General features: G+C 42.7%; 1 protein-coding gene across 3 annotated transcripts in view; it reads left to right on the top strand.

The window, feature by feature from the left end:
- The first annotated feature begins 1,009 nt into the window (after positions 1 to 1,009).
- Positions 1,010 to 24,348, top strand: part of Ppp2r5e (protein phosphatase 2 regulatory subunit B'epsilon) — a 148,427-nt gene continuing 125,088 nt past the window's right edge. For 2 of the 3 annotated variants that reach the window (XM_021178529.3, XM_021178526.3), the window contains exons 1-2: positions 1,010 to 1,610; positions 3,933 to 4,096. In XM_021178529.3, the coding sequence (XP_021034188.1) occupies positions 3,940 to 4,096 (157 nt within the window). In that variant the 5' untranslated portion in view covers positions 1,010 to 1,610; positions 3,933 to 3,939. The remainder of the gene's footprint in view (positions 1,611 to 3,932; positions 4,097 to 24,348) is intronic. The other variant, XM_021178527.3, reaches the window with a different exon arrangement.

Raw genomic sequence — 24,348 nt, 5'->3', positions numbered from 1 at the left:
GGTTATTTTGGGTTTATGGATTATATGGATTATGAGTATTATTTCTCCTGTATTTCCCCTCCCAGGTACTTTGATCTTTGTAGTTAGTATTAAGGGTTTTTTTTTTCTTCTTCTTTAACTATTGTACGTAGCCTGCATTCAAATTGATTGATGGTCTAAGAATATTCTTTGAAAATGTACCATTTGGCCTAGGGTTCACCAATGATGCAAAAACATGTATGTATTTTAGTCCTCGTTCTAGATAGAGGTAAGTCTTCTATTTAAACTCAGACTCAAACTGTCAATTAAAATCTGTCGAGTTGGGGGCTGGGTATTTCGGAGTCCTGAAAGGGCGAATGCGGGTATTCTGAATGGGAGACTGCAGAATTGCCATCTGCATTAACTCCCGGAGCGCGGGCCCCCGCTGAGCCTGGCAGGGGCATCAGAGAGCTGATATATTCAGAACTGGCTTTTGGGGGGACCAGGTGAGAGTCCAACCGGTGGCCAGGCCTCCCATGAGTTGAGCGAAGGACAGCCACTGGGGGTTTTTCCGCCGGCTTCCATGGCCGCGTTTACACAGGGCGCAGGGGACCGTGGGTTCCGTGCGGAGTGGGGCTCTGCGGGCTGAACCGTGAGGCACCGGGACGGCCGCCCTGCAGCCTTCGGAATTCCCGGGTGAAGGCGTTCGCGGTCCACAGGGTCCCGCCTGGCGGAAGCTCCAGTCTCGGGCGCGCCCGCCGAGCTCTCCTCAGGCCTAGCAGACGCCGCAGTACCCCTACTTCAGGCGCCCTGGCGGAAACGGCGGCCCGGTCGCCCGAGCTCACGGTAGCATCCGGGTCCCCCGCGCCTCGCCCAATCGAGGGCCCTGTCCCTTCACACCCTCCTGTTTCCCCGCCCCCCCGCGCCGCCAATCCCCGACCAGCTCTCAGCCGAACGTGCTGGCCTGGGAGTGAAGGTGCGCGCCCGCCAATGAAGTCTCGCTTCCCGTTTGAAGTCTCCAGTGGGCGGGCGTCGGAGGCGGGCTCTGCTAGCCAGGAGGTTCGGTTGCGCCTGTGCCATGGACTCAGCCGCCCGGTGATATTGACAATAGGAGAGAGAAAGGGGCATTGACGGGGACCCTGCGCGGGTAGCGAACGGCGGCTCTGGCAGCGGCGGCTCAGGCGGCTCCAACTCTTCCTCCCGACTCCCGCGCTTGCTGCCGCTGCAAATCCAGGCTTCCTCCCTCCTCCCCCTCCCCGCGTCGCCGCCGCCGCCGCCACCGCCGCCGGGTCCGGTGCAACGAGCAGAGGCGCCGCCCGCCGGGAATGTGAACGAAGAGCCGCCGGCCGCGCCGCAACCGGGTCGGTGCCGATTTGATGGGACGGGCCCGCGGGGGAGGCTCGTGAGGCCGCCGCTGCCACTGCCGGAGCGCTGAGGTTCGGGGCCAGCCGAGAGGCCTAGAAACACTGCCGCTACCGCGGAACCGGAGGGACGTCGCCCCGGACGGCCGTAGTAGCCCGGGGCTCTCCGCCGCTGCCCGGACCTCCCCCCGTGCGTCCCGGGCCGCCGCCCGCCCCCGCCGCGGCCCCTAGCTCGCAGCCCACTCCGCGCAGCCACAGATCATCTTCCGATTTTTCCCCAGGAGCTTCAAGGTAACTTCAGCTTCGGGTCCCGCGGCTTGCACCATCCCGGGGAACCCGCGGAGCGGCGGGCTCGGGAAGGCCGGGCCCAGGCAGCTGAGGGGTGCGGTGGGGTGGGGGGAGCGGGAGCAAGCGCCCGGCCCACTTGTCTGATCTACCTGCAGAGGCTTTGGAGGCCAGCACCTCTCTTCTCCTCGGCCTCGCCGGCTCCTTTTCCTCCCTCTTTTGAGGCGTTTTCTTGTCCCCCCCCTCCCCGCCGGCGGGGGCGGGGGAGCAGGGAGGAAGATTCCGTGGCCGCGCAGCTTCTCCAGGGCTTGGGGTTTATGTGAACATACCTGCAGACAAACAGGCCACTTCCCTGTTTTCATACCTTCCCCTTGGAAAAGCCCCAGTAGTCTGCTCTTTAGAGAATGCTAACGCTTTGGGTGCAGTGGCCCAGGTGAAACCTGTTTCCCTGGGCTTTGCAGGGACCCCGCTGTTACCATCAGTTCTGCAATGCTTTCGAGTTGAGATCTTTGACATTTTATTGAGAGCTGCGCGCATAAGAGGCAAATGATGAAAAAGAAAGCTGCCTATAGATCATCGTTAGAGATGAGAGAAGAGAAATAGAGACAGAATGAGGGATGGGGGGAACGAGGCTTACAGAAATCTGTGTTGCTAGGGTTAGAATGAAATCTAAATAATTCCCAGATGAAATTGCAATATTCGTCCCTAAATTTACAGCATACCAGTGCGATGTGGAACTTCTTGCTGAGGTCTGACATTTTCGATAGTATTTATAATTTGATATTCCATTTTTTTATATGTCACATTATATTTCAAGCCAAATTAGAGTTAAAAGAAAATAATAACTTTCTAATGAAAGAACCAAGAAGTCCTCAAAATCCCAAATTAACCTTAGTATTGTCCTCCCCTCTCCAAAGTCTATGCTATTTTAGTTGAATCCAGGTAATGCAGATGACTGTTTAATCATAACACATTGGGAAGGCAACTATCTTACTCTTTGTGGAAGTTAAAAAAAAGCATTTGTCTTAGGTGTCGGTATGACACTTGAGGAACTGAGCCTGAGCACTGCATCATATGCATTCTGTCGATCTTGTCTGCCATCAATCTTGCATGGAGCCTCAGTAGCACCTGAATGGTACTGGCGTTGGCGTCTGTTTAGTTTGGTGAAGGAGTCTAAGCTCAATGCTTGGGACTTTTAGCATCTGTCCTTCCTTTGAATAATTTCAGAAGATTAAAAAATTGCAGAACAATATTCAGTCAGTTCTGTTGGTTTCATGGAGCACAATATTTGAACTTAAACTCAACTTCATCTTGGGAGGCTGTGAAGTTATGTTTTCAGTTCAACTTGGCGTTGGAGTTTATCTTAGTTTTGTTTATCAAACTTTAATAACTTAAGATGGCTTTATTTAAAAATTTTGAAATAGTTGTAATCGTGCCTTTTGTGTGTTCTCATTCAAGTAATCTAGCCTGTCCTCATGTGCAAGGTGGTGGCTTGTAACAGCAAGCACAGCACGGCACATTGCACCAAAAGTCCTGCTTAGAAGGTGCCAGTAGGATTACACTTAGAGTAATCGTGGTGCTGTCGGATACTGAGGTGGATACTGAGGTGGCTCGGCTCACTTTTTTTTACCTGAGGCAGGATCTCCTCCCACTGTGTGTCCCAGGGTTGGAGTCAAGCTGTTTAGGCTGGCCTTGAACTCCTAACCTTTCCTGCTTTTGAGTGCTGTTACCCGCTACTATACCTGGCTTCATTTGTTTAGATTCTTGAAGTACAAAAGGGTTTTAGCCCATTCATAATATTAAATATGTCAGGAAAATGTTTCTGTGGACGTTTTCCAGCTTCAGAATCGCTCCAAAATGACTTCAGGAATCCCAAGATGGGAAGAGCTGTGCAATTAAAATGGGCAGACAATATAGAGACTTGAGGTCCAGGCAGACGTTTTTTTTTTAATGATAATAATGGAGTGGTGATACAGTAGAGCTCTGATATTGTTTAATGGTAGCCACGTTATTTTTTCCCCCTTGACAAGATTTTTCTTTTTTGTTTTTTTGAAACAGGTTTGTGTGTGTGTGTGTGTGTGTAGCCCTGGCTGTCTTGGAACTCACTCTGTAGACCAGGCTGACCTCTGCCTGCCTCTGCCTCCCGAGTGCTGGGATTAAAGGCGTGTGCCACCACTGTCCGGCAGCAAGACTTCTCTTAATTGATTTTTTATTTTTTGGTACATATTCCCATTTCACGAATAGTGTATGTGGGACTTTTAAGATGTGTATAACTCACATGAATACTTTCACTGTGGGCTCATGTTCATGTCTCCTCTTTCTCTTCAGTAGGGATATGTCCTCAGCACCAACTACTCCTCCATCAGTGGATAAAGTAGACGGATTTTCTCGGAAGTCCGTCAGAAAAGCCAGACAGAAGAGGTCGCAAAGCTCCTCCCAGTTCAGGTCTCAAGGCAAGCCCATTGAGCTCACACCTCTGCCACTGCTGAAAGGTGAGACCCGTGAGTGGGTGCCACTGTCTTACCTTCCTCACCCACCAGTGTCTTCAGAGTGTCTCACGTCTCTGCACTTCTTTACGTGTTGTAGTGTGAAGGGGAGAGAGAGGTTTCAGACCCACACGTTCCTGGATGTGACCAGGTCTACCCAATCTCCTTAGTAAAGGGTTTATCTGAAGAGACTTATCATCCTATAGGTGAATTCTTGAATTAAGCTGGAAAACTAAATGGCAGAAATGTCTTTTTTTCCCCCTCCCAACATTGGTGTTTGTGTGTGTGTGTGTGTGTGTGTGTGTACTTGAACATTATGCACACGTGACAATCAGAGGACAGTTGGTAGGAGTTGGTTCTCTCCTTCCACCACGTGGGTTTCAGGAATAACTGAGCTGGTTCTGTTTGGCAGCAAGGGCCTTTATGTGCTGAACAGTCTCATTGACCCTATCTGGTTTGACATTCTTGATTTGCGTATTGATATGTATTAATTGCACTTTGGAAAGTAGACCCAGTAAAAAAGATACTAACTTGCATTAAAAGAAGTGGAGTTTGGAAATACTGAATTTTAAATTTTAAAGATTTAAGAAAGTAGAGCTTATAACTAATAACATGCACATATTTGTATTTTCACGTAGTACAAATATAAGTTTATAGTGACCATATTTGTGTGAGACTTTCATTTTTACAGTACATTTAGAGCAAGGGTTTTCCTTTTTTTGGACACAGTTTTATGTAGCCAAGGCTGCTGTGAACCTGTGGCTTTTGCCTTAAAACTGGCTTTGAGATGCTGCTCTTTTTGCCTTTACTTCCCAGGTGCTGGGATTAGAGGTATGCACTGCCAGGCCTGTCTAAAAGGGAGGTTTGGATGTGAACGCTAATTTTTTTTCTTTCTGAATTATACCTTTTATTTTTTAATTTTGTTACGTGGTTACTATGTCCATTTTAATTTTAATCTGTTTGCTTCATGTTGGTGAAAAGGAATTATTTGAAATGTATCATATCAATAGCTGGTATAGTGTAGAAACATCTTTTTGAAGTAGACTTTTTGTCTTAAGTATTTAAGGATAAGGAAGAAGGAGGCACGAACAATATAAAGGACTTTAATAGCTCAGAGGAAACAAGACAGCCTGGATAGTGCATACTGCCCCCCCACCCCTACCTTCCCCCCGTGCCCCTGACTTTTCCTCCCGATTTTTGAGACAGTCTTGAATGTAACGCTGGGTAGCCTGCACCTCACAGTATAGACCAGGTTGGCCTGAATTTGCAATGATCTTACTGCTCCTCTCTTGAATGCTGGGTTCACAGATGTGTGCCATCACACCTGGCCAAAGTGCATACTTCTTTCTGTAGAAGTGTGTGGACGCAGAAGGTAGAAGAACAGCTGATGTGATCATCATTTGTAGCTGAGGGTGTTTCAGGTGTCTGATTTTCCTATGGGAACACTTGCTTTGTCTTTTTCTTTTTTCTTGAGACAGAGTTTCTCTGTATTTATAACCCTATCTATTCTGATCATTCTGTAGACTAGGTTAGCCTCAAACTCACTCAGGTTCACCTGCCTCTGTCTCCCTAGTACTGGGATCAAAGGCATGTACCACTGGGAACACTCTTTCTTTCTTTCTTTCTTCCTTTCTTCCTTTCTTTCTTTCTTTTCATTCATTCATTTATTATACATAAGTACACTGTAGCTGTCTTCAGACACTCCAGAAGAGGGAGTCAGATCTCATTATGGGTGGTTGTAAGCCACCATGTGGTTGCTGAGATTTGAACATCGGACCTTCGGAAGAGCAGTTGGGTGCTCTTACCCACTGAGCCATCTCACCAGCCCCAACACTTTTTCTTAAGAGGGGAAATTCATAAATGAGATCCCAATGTTTGTACTTGAAAATGGTAGAAACTATATTAATGCTGATTTCTGGAAGGACGGTGTGTGGGGTTAGAAAGGTGCATAGTGGTAGGACTCTTGCCTAGTGCTCCTGAGACCTTGGGTTTGATCTGCAGCACCAAGAAAAGAAAGGGGAAAGGATGATCTGCTAGCCAAGTAGGAAAGAGGAGCTCTTGGTAAGTTCTGAGGGAGAGAACACTCCCTCCCTCCTTTCCTCCCTCTCTCTCTCCCTCTCTCCCTCCACCCCTCTCTCTCCAGGGTCTGACTGTAGCTGGTTCAAAACTCAGAGAGATTGCCTTTGCCTGTTTGCCTTCCAAGTATTTGTCTCCATACCTGGGTAGAAGACTTTTGATTTAAGATTTTGCTAGTTAAAAATAAGAGGGGCTAGAGAGATGGCTCAGTGATTAAGAACACTGACTGCTCTTCCAGAGGTCCTGAGTTCAATTCCCAGCAACCACATGGTGGCTCACAACCATCTGTAATGAGATCTGATGCGCTCTTCTGGTGTGTCTGAAGTCAGCTACAGTATATATATATATATATATATATATATATATATATATATATATATCTTTTAATAAAAATAAGAATAGTTTGTATAAAGTTATAGGACAAATATGAAGAAAAATTCTAGGGAATAAGTACAAAGTCCAGATCAAACATTTAGGTTTAGAGAGAATCACTCCATTCATTCCGTTAGGCTCATGTAGTCACTTGAATTAACTGTACGTTCATGGAAAGATGGAAAGAGGCTTGTGGGAGAAAAATCTGAGCACACGTCTTATCTTACCTTCTTTTTTCCCACTGTCATTATGCACAATTGAAATAGACACAGGATGTTCCATTAACTAGTCTTGGGATTAGAAGTTTACACCACTAGGCTTGGCTCATTAACCTTTTTTAAGGTTTCAATTCCGTGGCAGGAAGTCCGTTCCCATTGTTGAGTCTCTATTACAACCATTCATCTACCATCTTTTCACACTCTCTATGCCCCTCTGTCACCTCTCAGCCCCCAACAACTCCATCTTTAGCAGCTCAGAGGGAAGCAGACAACCTGGATTACTAGTACAGATGTCCATTCCTCGCTTCCTCCCTTCATCTCTTCCTCTTCCTTTTTCCCCTGGTTTTTGAGACAGTCTTGTTTTATAGTCTTGGCTAGCCTGGAACTAACAGTATAGACCGGACTGAACATTTTACTCTCTTTCAGACTGAGCAATATTTCTATGTATCATATACTGTTTATCATTCACTCACTCATTCATTCATACATTCATTCATTCATTTATTCATTCATTCATTTTAGCTGTTGGGAATAATGCAAGCATGAGTGTGTTAGGTGTCTGTTGGAAGACTCCACTTTTCTTTTGGGCACATACATAGAGATAGAATTGCTGGCTCATGTGTTTAGGGTTTGAAGCCTTGCTATGTAGTTCTCTTTAGGAGTTGTGTTTTCATTCTCAGTTTACAGGAGTTCTGATTTGTCCACACCTTACCAGTGAATACCGCCCCCTTTCCTAGCATCACCAGGGCTGTGACACTGTTCTGATGTGCATTTACCTTCTACTTAGTGATGTCAAGCTCCTTAATGAGATTATTGGACAAATACATAGGTTTGTTTGTTTTTTTTTCCTTTTTCATGTTGGGAGTTGAACCCGTGTTAGGTAGGTGCTCTTGATACTGAGCTACATTTACTCAGCTCCTTTGTCTGAATTTTTTAAGTTCTGTCTGGTAGCATTAAAACTTTTCTAAGAAATGGTTTTGTACACTTGCATATTTTATCAGCAGAGGAGAATTAGAGAGCAGCTGGACCAGACACTACTCACTAATCCAGTTTCAGACAACCTGACAGTGATTGTTGCATAGTTCACGTGACGTGGGGGCATGGTCTAGCAAGGGTTTTATACGGAGGTTCAGTGTCTCTCTGGAGAACGGCAGAGAGGAGTAGAGTTGGATGCAGATGTGAGAAATGTCTGCAGTGACTGAGGAACTTCCTCCCCCTGCATTGGCTCACGTTTTTGCCTTGTATGTCCATTAACTTCTTAGGGAGTAGTTTACCTAACAGAAAACACGTAAAGGAAATCTTCCTTTTCTAGTGCTTTTCTTTAAAGCATTATTTTAGGGAAAAATAGAATAAGCCAAAATTATCTGTGTATAAATACTAAACAATAGATAAGGCCCTAATTTTCTATAGCATTTCCCTGACTAATTCAGAAGGCTTGCTTGAATACAATATGCATTGTGATTAGGTTTTGTGAATTTTGTTTTTAAGTTGTATTTTGATTGTATGTACGTGAGTGTTTTGCCTGAATCAGTGTATGTATACCACATGGAAGGTCTGATTACTTGGAAAACTATAACAGAAAATGAAGAGAAAGTTCCTGGCTTGCCCCTCTTGTAATACTTGGCTTCTGAAGCTTGTGTTCTTGGTGGCTTTTCTTTTTTCTTTTCTTTTTTTTCTGTAGAAAGCAAAAGTAGCATGTGGTCCTACGCACATGTATACAGTGGCCTACTTTCCCTCAGCTGTGTGCCATGATACGCTGACCTCTTAGACATTTGAGTTTTCTCTATTTTTATAATTCTCGAAGTTTTTTGGAGGTTACCTAAGACTTTTAAACCATAAGGACCCCGTTTTACTGGTAAAGAAATCCCAGTAAAAGTTTAATGCCTATTTATTTACTTGCTTATTTACTTACCTACCTACCTACTGCTTTATCTATAATAAAGTCAAAATTTGTGCCAAGGTTTGAACTACATCATTAGTGGCACACACATGCCTATAATTGCAGCACTTGGGAGGCTGAGGCAGAGCTGTGAGTTTGAGGGCAGTCTGGCCTATACTGTGAGACCCTGCTTCAAAAAACTACACAAAAAGAGGCCTCCTCCCACAGTTGATGTGGATGCTCTTTGTACTCCTGGTTGGGCAAACTGAGTTTAGGCAAATCGGCAGTAGTGGTACTGCTTCATGCTTGGTTCCCCTCACTCACCTGTCCTGTCCTGTCCTGTCCTGTCCCATACCTTTACTTCTTTTTTTCCTCCTTGGTAGGCCATTTACAAGTTTAGATTTGAATGACATAGTTTTGAAAAATTCTACTTCTCTGAAGAAGGGATTATAATGAAAGTGGTGTCATAATTTCTGGCTTCACAATTGTTTTTTAGAGCATTTTGCAGATACTTCAGACATTTCAAGAACTATGGTAACTAGAGGCACCATTCCGTAGAAAAGAATTCTTTGTCTCTGTGGTAGAATATTTTCTAATGAAAGTATTTTAAATGGAACACTTTTTAAATGGAACCCAGGGCCTTGTGCATGCTAGGCAAGTGCTGTATCACTGAGCTGTGTCCCAGCTTCTAAAAATACCCCTTTTGCTTTTATTTATGTGTGTGGCTGTTTTGCCTGCATTTAAGTCTGTGCACCATGTGTGTGCAGTGCCCACAGAAACCAAAAGAGGGCATTGGAGTTTCTTGGACTGAAGTTACAGGCAGCTGTGAGCTGCTGCCACGTGGGTGTGGAGAAGAGAGTCTAGGTCCTCTGTCTGGAAGAGCAGCTTTTTTAACTTCTCAGCCATCTTTCCAGGCCCATAAAAACCCTTATTTCTGTGTCTGTGATGTGTGTAAGTTAGGTCATTCTCAACTGTATATATTAAGGCAGGGTCTTTCATTTGAGCTCAGAGCTCCCTGATTTGGCTAGTCTGGCTGACTAGCTTGCTTCAGGGATCCCCAGTCTCTGCTTCCTGAGAGCCAGTAGGTATTTCAGGTGCGTTACCCACTTGCCTGGCTTTTATGTGGGTGCTGGAGTTCTGGCAAGTGTTTTAGTCACTGAGCCATCTCTTTACCCCCTAAAAACACTTAAGCTTCAGTCCCAAAGATGAAGCTTCCATTTTTATTTTTAGAGTGACAGCTTGTAAGAACCTTCCAAATTACCATCTAGAGCTAGTTTTGTGCTTTCTAATGACTGGATTCTTTTATCTTCTACATCTACCTTGTGAAGCATAGAGTAGGATGTACAGTATAATTGCAGGTCTGGTAATGGGCTGGAACACTCAAATGTTTTGTGAAAAGAACAGTTTTCTTAAGGCTGGTGTCCAGTATTGTGGCATTTCCATTGTACTTGCACACTGGACAGGGTGCTGTGCAAAAGGCTCTGCTAGGCCGCAGGTTGGAGCTTGTTCACTAGTTGTTTTGTCCTGGACAAGGGAGTTCCTTAAACCTCTCCTGGTTTCCAACATGAGGATGGCACAGCTCAGTGGGGTGCTGTGTCACTGAGTACTACCTGTTAGCTCTGAGCTGGCTTTTCAGAAGACAGTCTGTGAGCAATGTCAATTTTAAGATGCTTTTCATGCAAAAACTTAAAATCAAGTTTTTCAAAATGATGGACCATGAGCATAGTTTTACAGTTACAAAGTTTTTTCAACCTAAAAATTAATTTCTGAATGTTTTGAATTTACTGAAGTAGCTATTTTGAACGTCTTTGGACTTTTTACTTTATACTGTTATACTGGCATCTTGCCATGTTATTGAGAGTAAGCCTTTTTTTTTTTTTAAAGAAGATTTTGGATTTTGTGCTCATGCATGTGTATGTATGTATATGAGTGTGTGTACCATGAACTATGTGTGGAGGTCAGAGGACAGTTTGTGGTATTTGGTTTTCTCTTTCTACCATGGTATTCCACAGGTCGAACTGTGGTCATCAGGCTTGGCAGCAAGCACTTTTACCCTTTAAGCCATATTGCCTGTCCCTCTTACCTGTTTTTAAATGGGAGAATTTCAGAGTATTTCCAGGTTTTCAAAGGGATATCTGATAGAAGATAGAGTGAGAATCATTGGTCTGTTTGTGCCATAGATTGATGATTTGTATTCTTTAGGTAGCTAAACTTGTGTGTGTGTGTGTTTGGTTTAAAAAAAATAGCTATGAGTTCTTCTGTGAGCTAAAAGAACATGATAAGTTAACATACAGAACTAAAGTTGTTCTGTACCATTGGAGGCAACATGGTAGTATTTTTCTTTCAGGAAAGGAATGGTAAAGATTCTGTCTAAAACCAAGTGTCAAACTGTATTTTCTTTTTTTTTTTTGGTTTTTCGAGACAGGGTTTCTCTGTGTAGCCCAGCTGTCCTGGAACTCACTCTGTAGACCAGGCTGGCCTCGAACTCAGAAATCCGCCTGCCTCTGCCTCCCAAGTGCTGGGATTAAAGGCGTGCGCCACCACGCCCGGCCCAAACTGTATTTTCATGTGTGAAAGATTACACTCAATTTATTTGCTTTTAGGTAAGAGTGTTTTCTTTTTAGGTTTATTTTTAATTATATGCATGTGTGTATCTCTGTGAATGTATATGCACAAATATCAGAAGCCAGAAGAGGGTGTTCGACTCTGAGGCTGGAATTTGAGAAAGGAGCTACTTAGTGTGAGTGTGGGGCCTGAATTCAGGTCCTCTGCAAGAGCAGACAGCAAACACTCTTAACCACTGAGCCCAATTATTTACTTCTGTGGCATAGAGAATTATCATTCAGTTATGTAGGCTAAAAGTCAGGAAATGAGTATCCACGATTTATGGCTTAAAAGAGCACTAGCTTAGATTCCTACTCATTTCTATGGTGTCTGATGAGCACAGATTGAATATTCCTTCATTGAGCAGAAGTCTTTGAGATTGTGGAGTGTGGAAAGTTTGTGTCTACAGTATTCCTTGAACACAGTGATTAAAGGGTATTGTCTCTTGCCTCCCTGTGCACTTGAAAAATCTGAGCATAACATTTATTTAAAGTTTATTTTACCCTTTATTGATAGGTCAGCAATTTAATTTTACTTTTTGGAAAAGTCCAGTTGTAAACTTTTTTTTTGTTTGTTTTTTTGGTTTTTCGAGACAGGGTTTCTCTGTGTAGCCCTGACTGTCCTGGAACTCACTCTGTAGACCAGGCTGGCCTCGAACTCAGAAATCCGCCTGCCTCTGCCTCCCAAGTGCTGGGATTAAAGGTGTGAGCCACCACTGCCTGACCAGTTGTAAGCTTTTTATTGTAAATTAAAAATGAACATGGTGGTGAACACTTTTAATTGTAGCACTTTTTGGTTAGAGGCAGGCAGGTCTCTGAGTTTGAGGCCAGCCTGGTCTACAAAGTGAGTTCCTGGACAGCCAGGGCTATTACACAGTGAAATCCTGAGTCAAACACCAAACCAAACCAAAAGAAGTTCTTGGGCTGGAGACATGGCTCAGTGGTTAAGCATCCAAGTGGTGGCTCACAGCCATCTGTAACTCTAGTTCTCGGGATCCAGTGCCCTCTTCTGACCATCATGTGGTCCACATGATGCACATACATACATGCAGGGGAAACACTCATACGTATAAAATAAATCTAAAAAGAAACCTTACAATTTTAACTTGGTTAAATAGGAAACAATTTAAAAACCTTTGAAAGTGAATTGAGGGAAAACAAATTTCAAAATGGTTACTATTGGAAAGAGACTTGTTTAAGTAAAAATAATCAAATCCTTTTGTCTTGACACTGGAATCTCATGTTTATTTTTCTTCCTGGATGAGGGGCTGGTAGAGATGGTGATCCAGCATTTCTGCCGCCTCGCCCTTCTCAGCATCCTGGCTGGATGTGTTCTCAGCGGTGGGCTGTGTGTTTTTGTTTATTTGCTGTTGGTGGTTTAAGGTTATCAGTGTCTATGCTAGAAATGTGATGCGATGTAATTTTTCAGGAGCTGTTGACTTGGGTCTCATCTTGGTTTTCCTTATCTTCTTCATTACCACCTTCTCCAGGCTGTCTTTGGCATGGATGGCCCCCGCAGAATTGCAGACTATTTCCCTTTGTATATTCTGTCTCTCTGGTTTATTTGTTTTCCTGCAGCCTGGTTGTCAGCTTCTCCCATCAATTCTTCCTTCACAAGAGGCTTGGGATACTGTGGTAGAGAGCCACAGAGGAGGCTTCTCTGCTGAACCATCTTCTTGCATCCTTTGGGATGGCTCCCTCATTCTCTGTCCTACTTTCATCATTCTAGTGCTGCTTTTGGAACCCTGTGCATGGGTAGAGTCTTCAGTGAGGTCACTGGCTTGAGCTGGACATGTGTGAGGGCCTGATTCGCTACATGGATATCTTCTTACTCTCCATCAGTGATGGGAAACGCTAGCACTTGTATGGCCATATTATTTTCTGAGGTTGTTCTTCTACACTGGCAGTATGGTAGACACATACCTGAAGCCAAAAAGGAAGCCTTAGCTTCATTCTGTTGATGAATGCTACATATCTTCTTAAAAAACATTAGGTCCTAAAACCTTTGACCCTGCCAGCAGGTGCTACCAGCATGAGGCTAGCAAGCCGCTGTTCCAGTGCTGCTGTCTGTGGTGTCATGCTCCCTGTGACCCAGCCGAGGGCTGGGCTGGTGGCTGCTAGGTTTTGGTCCTGTTGCTCACAGTTGGATGGTGGTGAATGACTGTCTCTGAGATGTGACTATGGTAGGGTTCGGGGCTCTCTGGCCTACTTTTATTTCTGATGGAACACTGTGTAACTTTCATTCCTCCAAAATTGTTCTACTTGCCTGCTATTGACCAGAAGTCCTAACATAAATAGTTGATTACTACACATTTTTTATGAGTTGTATGAGTTATATAGCGTGATGAAAAGGACATGGGAAACATAGGAGACCATAGTTTACTGCCTGTTGTAATTAACCAGAAAGCTGGACTACTTACTGCAGATGTCACACAGCTTTAAGCAGATACTGGCATCTCTTGAGTTCATAGCAGGAGCAGTAGGAGGTGCATATGAAATTATAGTAATGCGGTATGGACTGTGGCTAATTTTATGTCGTTAGGATTTAATAATGGGCTTTCTCTCTCTAAATGCAAGGTCTAATTATTCCAGGTTTTTTTTTTTTTGAATCCTGACTGGCCTTGAACTTGTGATCCTCCATCCCCTTCAGCTTCTTCAGTAATTGGGATTATGTGTGCACAACTGCATCTGGGTTAAGTACTGTATTTTTATTTTATTTTATTTTATTTTATTTTTGGTTTTTCGAGACGGTTTCTCTGTGTATCCTGTATCCCTGGCTGTCCTGGAACTCACTCTGTAGACCAGGCTGGCCTCGAACTCAGAAATCCACCTGCCTCTGCCTCCCGAGTGCTGGGATTAAAGGCGTGTGCCACCACCGCCCGGCAAGTACTGTATTATGTGCTTTTATGTTTCTGGAGTTGTGAATGGCATCATGTATAATTTGTGCTTATGTTCCAAGTTTTGACAAGTGTTAACTTTGTACAGGATTTATGTCTATGTTATGGTAGTGAGTGATAGAGAAGGTGATGCTATACTCATATATATTTTATGTACTCATGACATTTTTCTGTATCTTGGTATCTCTAGGCTATGAATTTTTTTGCCTATTTTTAAAGTGTTACACATTTCTCCCTATTCCTTAAAAACATTCTACATGTAAAGTGGACATGTATAGCTTAAATCCGTGTTCTTCAAGGGTTAACTGTATCTGAATGTCTAGAAGATTAGACCTAAGTCTAAACATAAATTTCTGTTGTTTCATTTATCTTATAGCATATGAGTAATCTCAGATAATACTTAGAGAATACATGTATTTTGACTGCAACCTAAATGTTGTATAAAGTCAGGTGGAATTTCCCTTGTGACATTATGTTTTTGCCCCCAGATTTGTAGAATTTGCAGCAGTTTGAGTTTTAGAGTGTCTGGTTACTGATACTTGCTCTCAGTTCTTCACTTGCAGTTCCATCTAGTTGGGACCTTGTGCACTGTGCACAGTTTCAAAAGCTTCCTAGAATGGCAACGTTCCCTTGTGCAGATTTTTATTTTGAAGGAGAGAATTTGTTGCTTTTGCCAGGTTCTCACAGTCTCATCCCTTCAGTTCTTGCTCCCTTTCATAAGACAAATGTCTTGGCTTAGACTGATAAGTCGAGAGCTATCCTTGGTATTTTGTTTTTGAGTGTTGTGTTAGTGCCATTTATGTTTACGTGTAAAACATTCTAAGCTACAAAGAGAATTAATAATTGCATGGGTCTCTCTAGGCTGTCACCAAGACTGGTCATATAAATATTGAAGTACCAAGTGAATGAACCGGTTCCTTTATATGTACAAGTTTCTTCCTTGACTGCTTATCATTCTCTAGGTTTTAGCTCAAATGGGAACCTCTTTCAAGTTTCTTACCCTGTCTTCCCCCTTCTTTCCCATTCTTTTTTTTTTTTTTTTTTTTTCACTCACTGATAAGCATATATTAGCCCAGAAACTTAGAATACCCAAGATACAATTTGCAAAACACATGAAACTCAAGAAGAAGGAAGACCAAAGTGTGGATACTTTGTTCCTTCTTAGAATGGGGAACAAAATACCCATGGTAGAAGTTATAGAGACAAGGCAAAAGACATTGTCAGTAAGACAAAAAAGACACCAACATATTGCGAAAGGATTTTTACCAATCTTAAATCGGATAGGGGACTAATATCCAATATATACAAAGAGCTCAAGAAGCTGGACTCCAGAAATTCAAATAACCCCATTAAAAAATGGGATACAGAGCTAAACAAAAGATTCTCAACTGAGGAATACCGAATGGCTTCTCTCCCATTCTTTTTGGAGCTTGTAGCTCAGGTTGGCTTCAAGCTTCTTATGTAGTTGAAGATGACCTTGAATTTCTTATCTCCTTTTACATACTGGGATTATATGTTTTTCGGCAGACTCATGTAGTTCTTGGCAGGTGTTGAACCTCTGTTGATCCTTTAGCCATAGCCTGGTGCTAGAATTGCTGCTGAGAGGCACCATGCTCACCATCCACCTTCCTATTCCTGTATTCCCTCCCCCAAGGTCTCTCTGTGTATTCCTGGCTGTCCTGGAACTCACTTTGTAGATCAGGCTGACCTCGAACTCACAGGGATCTGCCTGCCTCAGCCTCCTGAGTGCTGAGATTAAAGGTGAGCACCACTACAGGCTTCCTAATATTTCTTATGATCAGAAAATTGATCTTTGTTACCTTGTTTGTTGTCTGTCTTCTTTCATGATTAAAATGTATAATTTTTGTTAAAGACCACTTATTTCCATCAATTGCTGTTAAGAGACTTATACATAATTGAAATTCAGTAACTATTTCTTAGTAATAGTAAACATGGTTAGTTGATGCATTGGTTGACAAATTGTTTGATAAAATAATAGTAAGGTTGATACTTGTTTTTTTCTTCTGAAATAGTGAAGTTAAAAAAAGCTAGTCTTGCCAGCGTGGTGGCGCACGCCTTTAATCCCAGCACTTGGGAGGCAGAGGCAGGCGGATTTCTGAGTTTGAGGCCAGCCTGGTCTACAGAGTGAGTTCCAGGATAGCCAGGGATACACAGAGAAACCTTGTCTCGAAAAATTTAAAAAAAAAAAAAAAAAAAAAAAAAAAGCTAGTTTTAATACAGATAAGATTTAATGCAAATTTTATTTTATTCATGATACCAAAACTAAACCTATTTGATGAAACTTTTTAGAGTTTTAAAAAAGATTTATAGGCAGTGGTGGCGTATGCCTTTAATCCTAGCACTTAGGAGGCAGAGGCAGGCAGAGGCAGGCAGATCTCTAAGTTCGAGGCCAGCCTGGTCTACAGAGTGAGCTCCAGGACAGCCACGCCAGAGAAACCTTGTCTCGAAAACAAAAAAAAACAAACAACAAATAAAGTACTTACATATAATAAATAAATAAATAAATCTTAAAAAAAGATATATTTTACTTTATGTATATAAGTATTTTGCCTACATGTATGTATGTATATGCACCATGTGTTTTGTGCCCATGGAGATCCGAAGATGGTACTCCATTCTGTAGAGGTGGAGTTAGAGATGGTTGTGAGCTGCCAGGTGGGTACTGGGACCTGAGCCTGGGTCCTCTGCAACAGTTCTTAACCATTGAACCACCTTTCTAGCCTTGGAACCTTTTTATTAATAGTTTGGTTTTGTTGTTATTTTATTTGTTTGTACAAAGAGACTGGTGTTTGCTGGTCAGAATCACCATACTTTGTTCTTATGGCTTGTGGAGAACAGCATAGCCAAGTATTATGATGGGCTTTTGAAATAATTTCCATATGGTCAAATTTCCTCATTCATAAAACTTACATTTTCTATTCATACTGACATTATTAGAAATTAAAATTTGTAAAAAACGCCGGGTGTGGTGGCGCATGCCTTTAATCCCAGCACTCGGGAGGCAGAGGCAGGCGGATTTCCGAGTTCAAGGCCAGCCTGGTCTACAAAGTGAGCTCCAGGACAGCCAGGGCTATACAGAGAAACCCTGTCTCGAAAAACCAAAAAAAAAAAAAAATTTGTAAAAAGACCAGTAAAAACTTTGGATGATTCTAATTAAGATTTTGTTTCATTATTTTATCATTGAAGATTTCTTTTCCCTTCCGAATTATAAATTTTTTTTTGTTGTTTTGTTTTTGTTTTTGTTTTTGAGACAGGATTTCTCTGTGTAGCCTTGGCTGTCCTGGAACTCACTTTGTAGACCACGCTGGCCTCGAGCTCAGAAATCCGCCTGCCTCTGTCTCCCGAGTGCTGGGATTAAAGACGTGCGCCACCACTGCCCGGCGAGTTATGGGATCTTATTTTCATGTTACAGTAGACCTAAGCATGCAATGAAAAACCTTCCTTGAAAAAATATAATTTATGTGCTTTATTTAAGTTAGTAAGAGGCTTGCTTCCCTGCAGTAAGATTGTAGGTGTGAGGGTGGCAAGCACTTGGAAATCTGGGTCTATTGCTTGCTGGTGCTTCACCTTTTCTACTTTGAAATGGAAGAGTAATAGCACCTACTTGATAGAGTCTGATTAAATATCCAGAAGTATTTGGCTCAGGAAGGGCTGGGCATCCTGTAGAAATGGAAGAATATTAATAGTTGTAATTATCAGAAAAACTGTGCAATGGGAAAATACTTTTTAGTGTTTTTTTAGTTGACATTTAGTCCTTTAACACATTACACGAATATTCCCATTTAAGGACTGTAACAGGTAGAGCTGTGAGAGTTAGGCTTAAGAGCTGATTCTGTCCGAGTAATTGCTACTAATGCCGGCTTCAGACAGACTGCTGTGAGGCCAGCACACAGACGGGGTCAGAGTTACCGTCCAGGGTAATTCCATTTATACACAGGTAGAAGGCGGCGTTATTGATGGGCACATGAATTTTAGTAATTAGTTGTCCACCAGGGCAGGTTCTCAAACTTACCTTGATAGTTGCTTACTCTAGTCAGTAAAGTGGAACTCACTTTGTATTTGGCCTGTTAGACGAATCTATAGACATGCAAGTACACAAACACAGGCCTTTAGGAAGAGGGGATACTTGAAGACTCACACACCTACGAATTTAGCAGCACTTAAGCTTTGCACTCCTCTGTCTCTGGCCTGTCCACCAGCGTGAACTTGGCTGGAACACTGCTTTGTCAACTTGTTAGAGAGGGGGGCGGTTAGTTCTGGGAGTCCAGGCTTCTAATGCCTTCTCTATTATAGCCATTAATAAACGAAACCAGGTGAGACCTGGGGCTAATAAGATGTTGCTTGTACTGTTTTCAGGGATTACAGGAGCAGGAAAAGCAGGACTTGGCCAGCTTTAGCACCTTAGAGTGGTGGGGAATGGCCTAGGTCAGGAATCCAGGAGTTGGAAGAAGGCCAAGTAGGAAGCCAAGGTGAGTTGCTCTGTTTCAGAGGTGTGTTGGCCACAGGGAGGAAGGCTTGGCACACTAGGAGTAGTTTGCTCTAACACTCATCTTTGCTTTCTTTGGGTAACAACCTGATTGTAGGAAAGGGCTTGGGTTCGAGTCTAGATGGTAATTTAGTTTGCTGATTGTAGGAGAGGGCTTGGGTTCGAGTCTAGATGGTAATTTAGTTTGCTGATTGTAGGAGAGGGCTTGGGTTCGAGTCTAGATGGTAATTTAGTTTGCTGATTGTAGGAGAGGGCTTGGGTTGGAGTCTAGATGGTAATTTAGTTTGCTGAAATAAGTTATTTGGAACTTGAGATTTTGAATTTTTGTGGAACACGATTCATTTTTCAGTGTTTTCAGGGCTGACCATTTGGTACTAGACAACCAATTACTTCCTTCGGGAAGATCACCTCTCTCAGCTTTCCTCAGTTTCTTCCACTTCCTGTGTAGGATTGAGGCCTCCTGGATTAATTAGTGCTAAAAAAGGAAAACAGAAAAAACAAAGAAAGAAAGAAAAAGAAAAAAAAATCATTGTACTTTTCCCCAGGGCGCAGTGACACATTGTTATAAGTAATTTCAGCACTTGGGAGGATGAAGCTGAAGAATTAGGAGGTCAAGGCCAATCTTTGCTACAAAGTGAATTCTTGTCCATCCTGAACTGCAGGACATGAGACTCTCAAAAGTGAAAGAATAAGTGGCTGGAGAGATGGCTCTAAGCACACTTGCTGTTCTTGGAGAGGATCTAAGTTTGGTTCCCAGCATCTACATTGTCTTAGAGTTATCTGGTGTTCTCTGCTGGCCTCTGCAGTAAATAAAAGAAAAAAGTCCACCGTGATCTGTCCTGTCAACATGAATATTAGAACACGCTTGTTCATGTCGTTTTTAATTAATTAAACTTTTAATTATTTATTTAGAGTTTGGGTGGAGTTTGTGTTCCTCACCATGTCTATGGAGGTGAGAGGTGAGTGGTGTGGAGCTGAGCTTCACCCTCCACCTTTATGCTGGATTGAACTCAGGCGATTAGGTGCTTTCCTTCTGAGCCATCTCATTGGCTTTCTTTTGTTTGCTTCTTGAGACGTTTTACTCTACATCCCAGTCTGGCCTTACAGACTGAGTGCTGAGATGGCAGGCATGTACCACCATGCCTGATTATTATGTCCTATGGATTTTAGTGCTCACCTTCCAGCTTTGGGGTTGTGCTGGTTAGTTCTGGCAACCTGACACAAGCTAGAGTCATCTGGGAAGAGGGAACCTTAATTGAGAAAATACCTCCATCGGATTGTCCTGTAGAGTAAGTCTGTGTGTCACTGTGGGCACTACCACATCTGGGCAGGTGGCCCTGGGTTGTATAAGAAAGCAGATTGAGCAAGCCATGAAGAGCAACCAGCAAATAAGTTCTTCCATGGATTCTGCTTCAGTTCCTGCCTCCCAGTTCCAGCCTTGAGTTTCTGTCCTGACTTCCTTCTCTCAGTGATACATTAGATAGAACCTGTAAGCCAAGTAAGCTCTTTCTGTCTTCACGAGTTGCTTTTGGTTATGGTGTTTTATCCCAGCAACAGAACAAACTAGGATAGGGATTCATCTTTAGACTTTAGATAGCTCTAACGCTGTGCTGTTTGTGGTGCCGTGGTGGCCCGGCATCTTACACACATGCCTGGTAAGCACCCTGACCTGGAGCTTTCTACTGTCTCCGTATCATCATGTGCTCAGAGTCATTCAAAACTCATCCTAACAGACCCATCCAAAAGTCCTGCTGTTTGTCATGATGGCTTATCACTTAGAGCTAATATGTGACAGTGGCTTCTAGACAGAACACAACCGTAGTACTTGCAGACTCACCGAACATGTTGTCTGTGTGTGACCTGTACAAGATTGGGCTTGTCAACATTCCATTATATGTGGGGAGGAGCACATGAGGGGCCTCCCTAGTGATTATGGGCAGCTAGTTAGTGATTGTTGGGAGGGGCGTGTCAGTGGTGAAGCCACTGATAAAGTTGCCAGAGCTCCAGTAAAATGCCCCACAGATGTTCATGCAAACAACCAAAACATCTGAACTTTTCCAGTGTGTGTAGATAGATCCCTATTGTAGCACTTGGTTGCTGAGAAAATATGACTTAGAGTTAGTTCTGTAAGACTGTTGTATGGAGCTATACTCTATTGTATTTAGATTAGGATTTGTGGTGTTAAAGCAAGTTCAGCTAAACTGGAATTTAAGGTTTTCTGATTTAGTGGAGGATTCTTGGAATGGGATGCTCTAGACACTTTAAGAGTATTTAATATTTTTACCCATGTTGTTTACTTGTTGTGTGCATACACATGCCATGACACACATGTAGAAATGAGATGAGAGTTTGTAGGAGTAGATTTCTCTTCACTATGTGTGTTCTGGTGGTTTGGGTGGTCAGGCTTGGTAGCATGTGCTTTTGCCCACTAAGACATTCTGCTCACTACATACTTTTGTCTTAGCAATGCTAGACTGTACTTATATTCTTGAACTGAGGTCAGGCTTCCCTGAAGCAGATTTTAAAAGTTTTATCAAAATACATGCTTGCCATGCTGCCAGAGTTTGCATAGTGACCTCACTAACTCATTTCTTTCTGAGACCTTACCTTCTCATTGAAATACTTTAATGGACTGTGGAATACAACTCATTCATTTAAAATATTGTGTTGAGTCCTATGATGGACTGGACATTGTTCTGGAAATGCAGTGGTAAGCAAAACAGCACGGGTCTTCGCTCTTGCAAGTGATCTATAATGATTAGTTCAAACAGAACTCTGACAGTGATGAGTTCTATTGGAAAACAAAGGGGCTTCTTGGAGGAAGTCAAGTTTATGCTGAGCTCTAAAGATGGAGGTAGATTTTGAGATTCTTTTTCTTTGAGATAGGATCTCATAATTTACAATGATGCAGAAGCTGGTCTTGAACTCCGATCCTCTTGCTTCCGCTCCCAGCTGCTGGGGTTATAGTCAGATATTACCACACCAGGCTGGGATTTGTCTTCTGAAAGTGCCATTAGGAACAGAAATCACCCTGGTGAAATTATTAAAGGTGTCAGGAGCCAAGGCATCTAGACTACAGAGTTTGTCCTTTTCCTCAAGGTAGTTGTATGCCCGCAAAATACATAACTCACCTATAGACCCGTCTCTGCAAACACAAGAGTAATGTTTTCCTTTACTTTTGTTTGTCCTTGTGTGACGTGAGTGTGTGTGTGTGTGTGTGTGTAGTTGATTGATGGGATGTTCAGTAACACAATGGAATATTTCTCCAAGATAGTCTTAATACTGGGTGGAGATTTATTAAACTTTATTTTCTCTTTTTTAAAATGGTGCAGGGGATCAAACCAAACCTATGGATTTGACTGTGGTAGGTATTTGCTCATCGTTAGTCTAGATTTGGGGTTTAAACAGTTGTCATGGTAACATTGATTTGTCATTTTTTATACTATTGAGGTTTCTTTGAAAACTAGTCAGTTAATAGTTGTTTGCTTTTCAAAAGTATTGCAGTTTTCAGTTTGAAAACATAAACAAATCATGCCCTTCTAAAACTAGATCCAATCTTTAGTTTTAATTTTATGCTGTGTTGATGCTCTCGGATGCTGGCTACAAGTCCTTAGAGTATAAGCTCTCATGTGGCTGTTTTGTAGTTTTGTTTTGTGTTTTAGAAAGGGTCTTATTGTGAGCTGTCCTCACTTATTTCTGGCAATTTTCCTACTTCAGCTTCTCAAGTGCTGAACTATAGACAAAAGCAACCACACTGCCTTCACAGTCTTTAATTCACTATTTGATGAGCCACTTCTTGGAACGATGGACATGATATAGTAATTAAATGGGAAAGCAAAGGTTTAGAGGATTAGAACTAGACTTTACTTTTTGTTTTAAGAACTAGAATTCCTGTTAGCATCTGTCTTAATTAGGGTTTCTATTGCTGCAGTAAAACCATTATCAAAAAGCAAGTTGAGGAGAAAGGGACTCAAGCAGGTACCTGGAAGCAGAGGCCATGGAGGAGGGCTGTGCACTGGCTTGTTCCTCATGGCTTGCTCAGCCTGCTTTCTTAGAGAACCCAGGACCACCAGTCCAGGGATGCTACCACCGAGAATTGCCTGGACCCTCCCCATTAATCACTAATTAAGAAAATGACTTACGTACTTGCTTACAATCTGGTCTTATGGAGGCATTTTCTCAGTTGAGGGTCTCTCCTCTCAGGTGACTCTAGCTTATATCAAGATGACATAAAACCATCTTGAGCAGCATCCACAGAAATGTATTCACTGGCAGCAATAACCTTAACTAGGTAAAGCGGGAGACATTTGTGCTGTAAGATTATTGTTCAGATTAGAAATAAATAATTGAAAGATTTTAAATATGACAGATTGAAAATAAGTTAACTGAATTCATCTTGCCACTTGCTAATTTAACATCTTCCTGTCCTAGCTGGGTGGCACATACCTTTAGTCTCAGCTCTTGAGAAGCAGAGGCAGACAGATATCTGTGACTTCTGGGCTATCCTGGTCTATATAGAGAGTTCCAGGCTAGCTAAGGGTACATAGTGAGACCCTGTCTCCTTACCTCCTGAAGTTTTTTTCTTTCTCTTATAACAAAAAATTATCAAGACTTTTCTGTGTATAGTCTGTGTTTGAGTGCTTTCCTGCTGGAAAGGGAACTGGATTTTTACCCAAGGAAAAGAGATCGTCTGAAATTATTTCAGGCTCTAACCTTTAGAAGAGTCTAGCCAGGTAAATAAAAGGACCATAGAGCTTTTGGAGCTTTTGACAGCCAGTGTCTAAATGACCACTTTTGGGCCTAAATTATTAGCGTATTTCAGAATGATTTTAGTCAGACAGCATATCTGGGAGTGTGACTCTATACTTGATAATTCTCTTTTTTTTTTTTTTTTTTTTTTTTTGGTTTTTCGAGACAGGGTTTCTCTGTATAGCCCTGGCTGTCCTGGAACTCACTCTGTAGACCAGGCTGGCCTCGAACTCAGAAATCCGCCTGCCTCTGCCTCCCGAGTGCTGGGATTAAAGGCGTGCGCCACCACGCCCGGCTTAATTCTCTATTTTTAAATCAATTAATTCATTTATTAAAGTAATCTTTAAAGTTTCCTTTACTTTACATGTCATACATAAAGCAAGCATGTGAGTGAGTGTGGGTGTGTGGGTATCATGGTGTTCATGTGGATATCAGCAGACAATGCTTTGAGAATCTCTTCTCTTCTTCCACATTGTTGAAGCAGGGTCTTTGAGGTTGTTGATTGTATCCACTCGTGTGGATTCTACACTAGCAGGTCTGTAGGCAGATCTGCCTCTGCCTTCCATCTTGTGTAGAAGTGCTGAGAGTGGCCTTTTATCTTGTTTCCAGGGATTAAGTTAGGTCGTTGGGCTTTCACAGTGAGAGGGTTACCCACTGAGCTCTGTATGTTTCTGAATTTGGATGACATATGTCTTAAGAATTTTAGTTAATGATTATTCTTTTTAATTTATGCTAATGTATATCCCCCCTCCTTCCCTCCCTCCCTCCCTCCCTCCCTCCCTCCCTCCCTCCCTCCCTCCCTCCCTCTTTCTTGCAAGGTTGCTTTTATGCTCCCCCCCACCCCCAGAATGTAATTTCTCCATGAGAGAGTATTTGATGTCACTTTTTGTCCACAACTGTGACGACACTGAGTAGTTACTGTCTTGTGGTCGGGTGGTTGGGAGGTTTGGTCTGATT

This window comes from Mus caroli, unplaced genomic scaffold (assembly GCF_978045245.1).
Source record: "Mus caroli unplaced genomic scaffold, Mus_caroli_1 scaffold_14, whole genome shotgun sequence".
In the NCBI taxonomy this organism is placed as follows: domain Eukaryota; kingdom Metazoa; phylum Chordata; class Mammalia; order Rodentia; family Muridae; genus Mus; species Mus caroli.
Note: the sequence above shows the minus strand (reverse complement) of the source record. Positions and strands in the feature narration are given on the sequence as shown.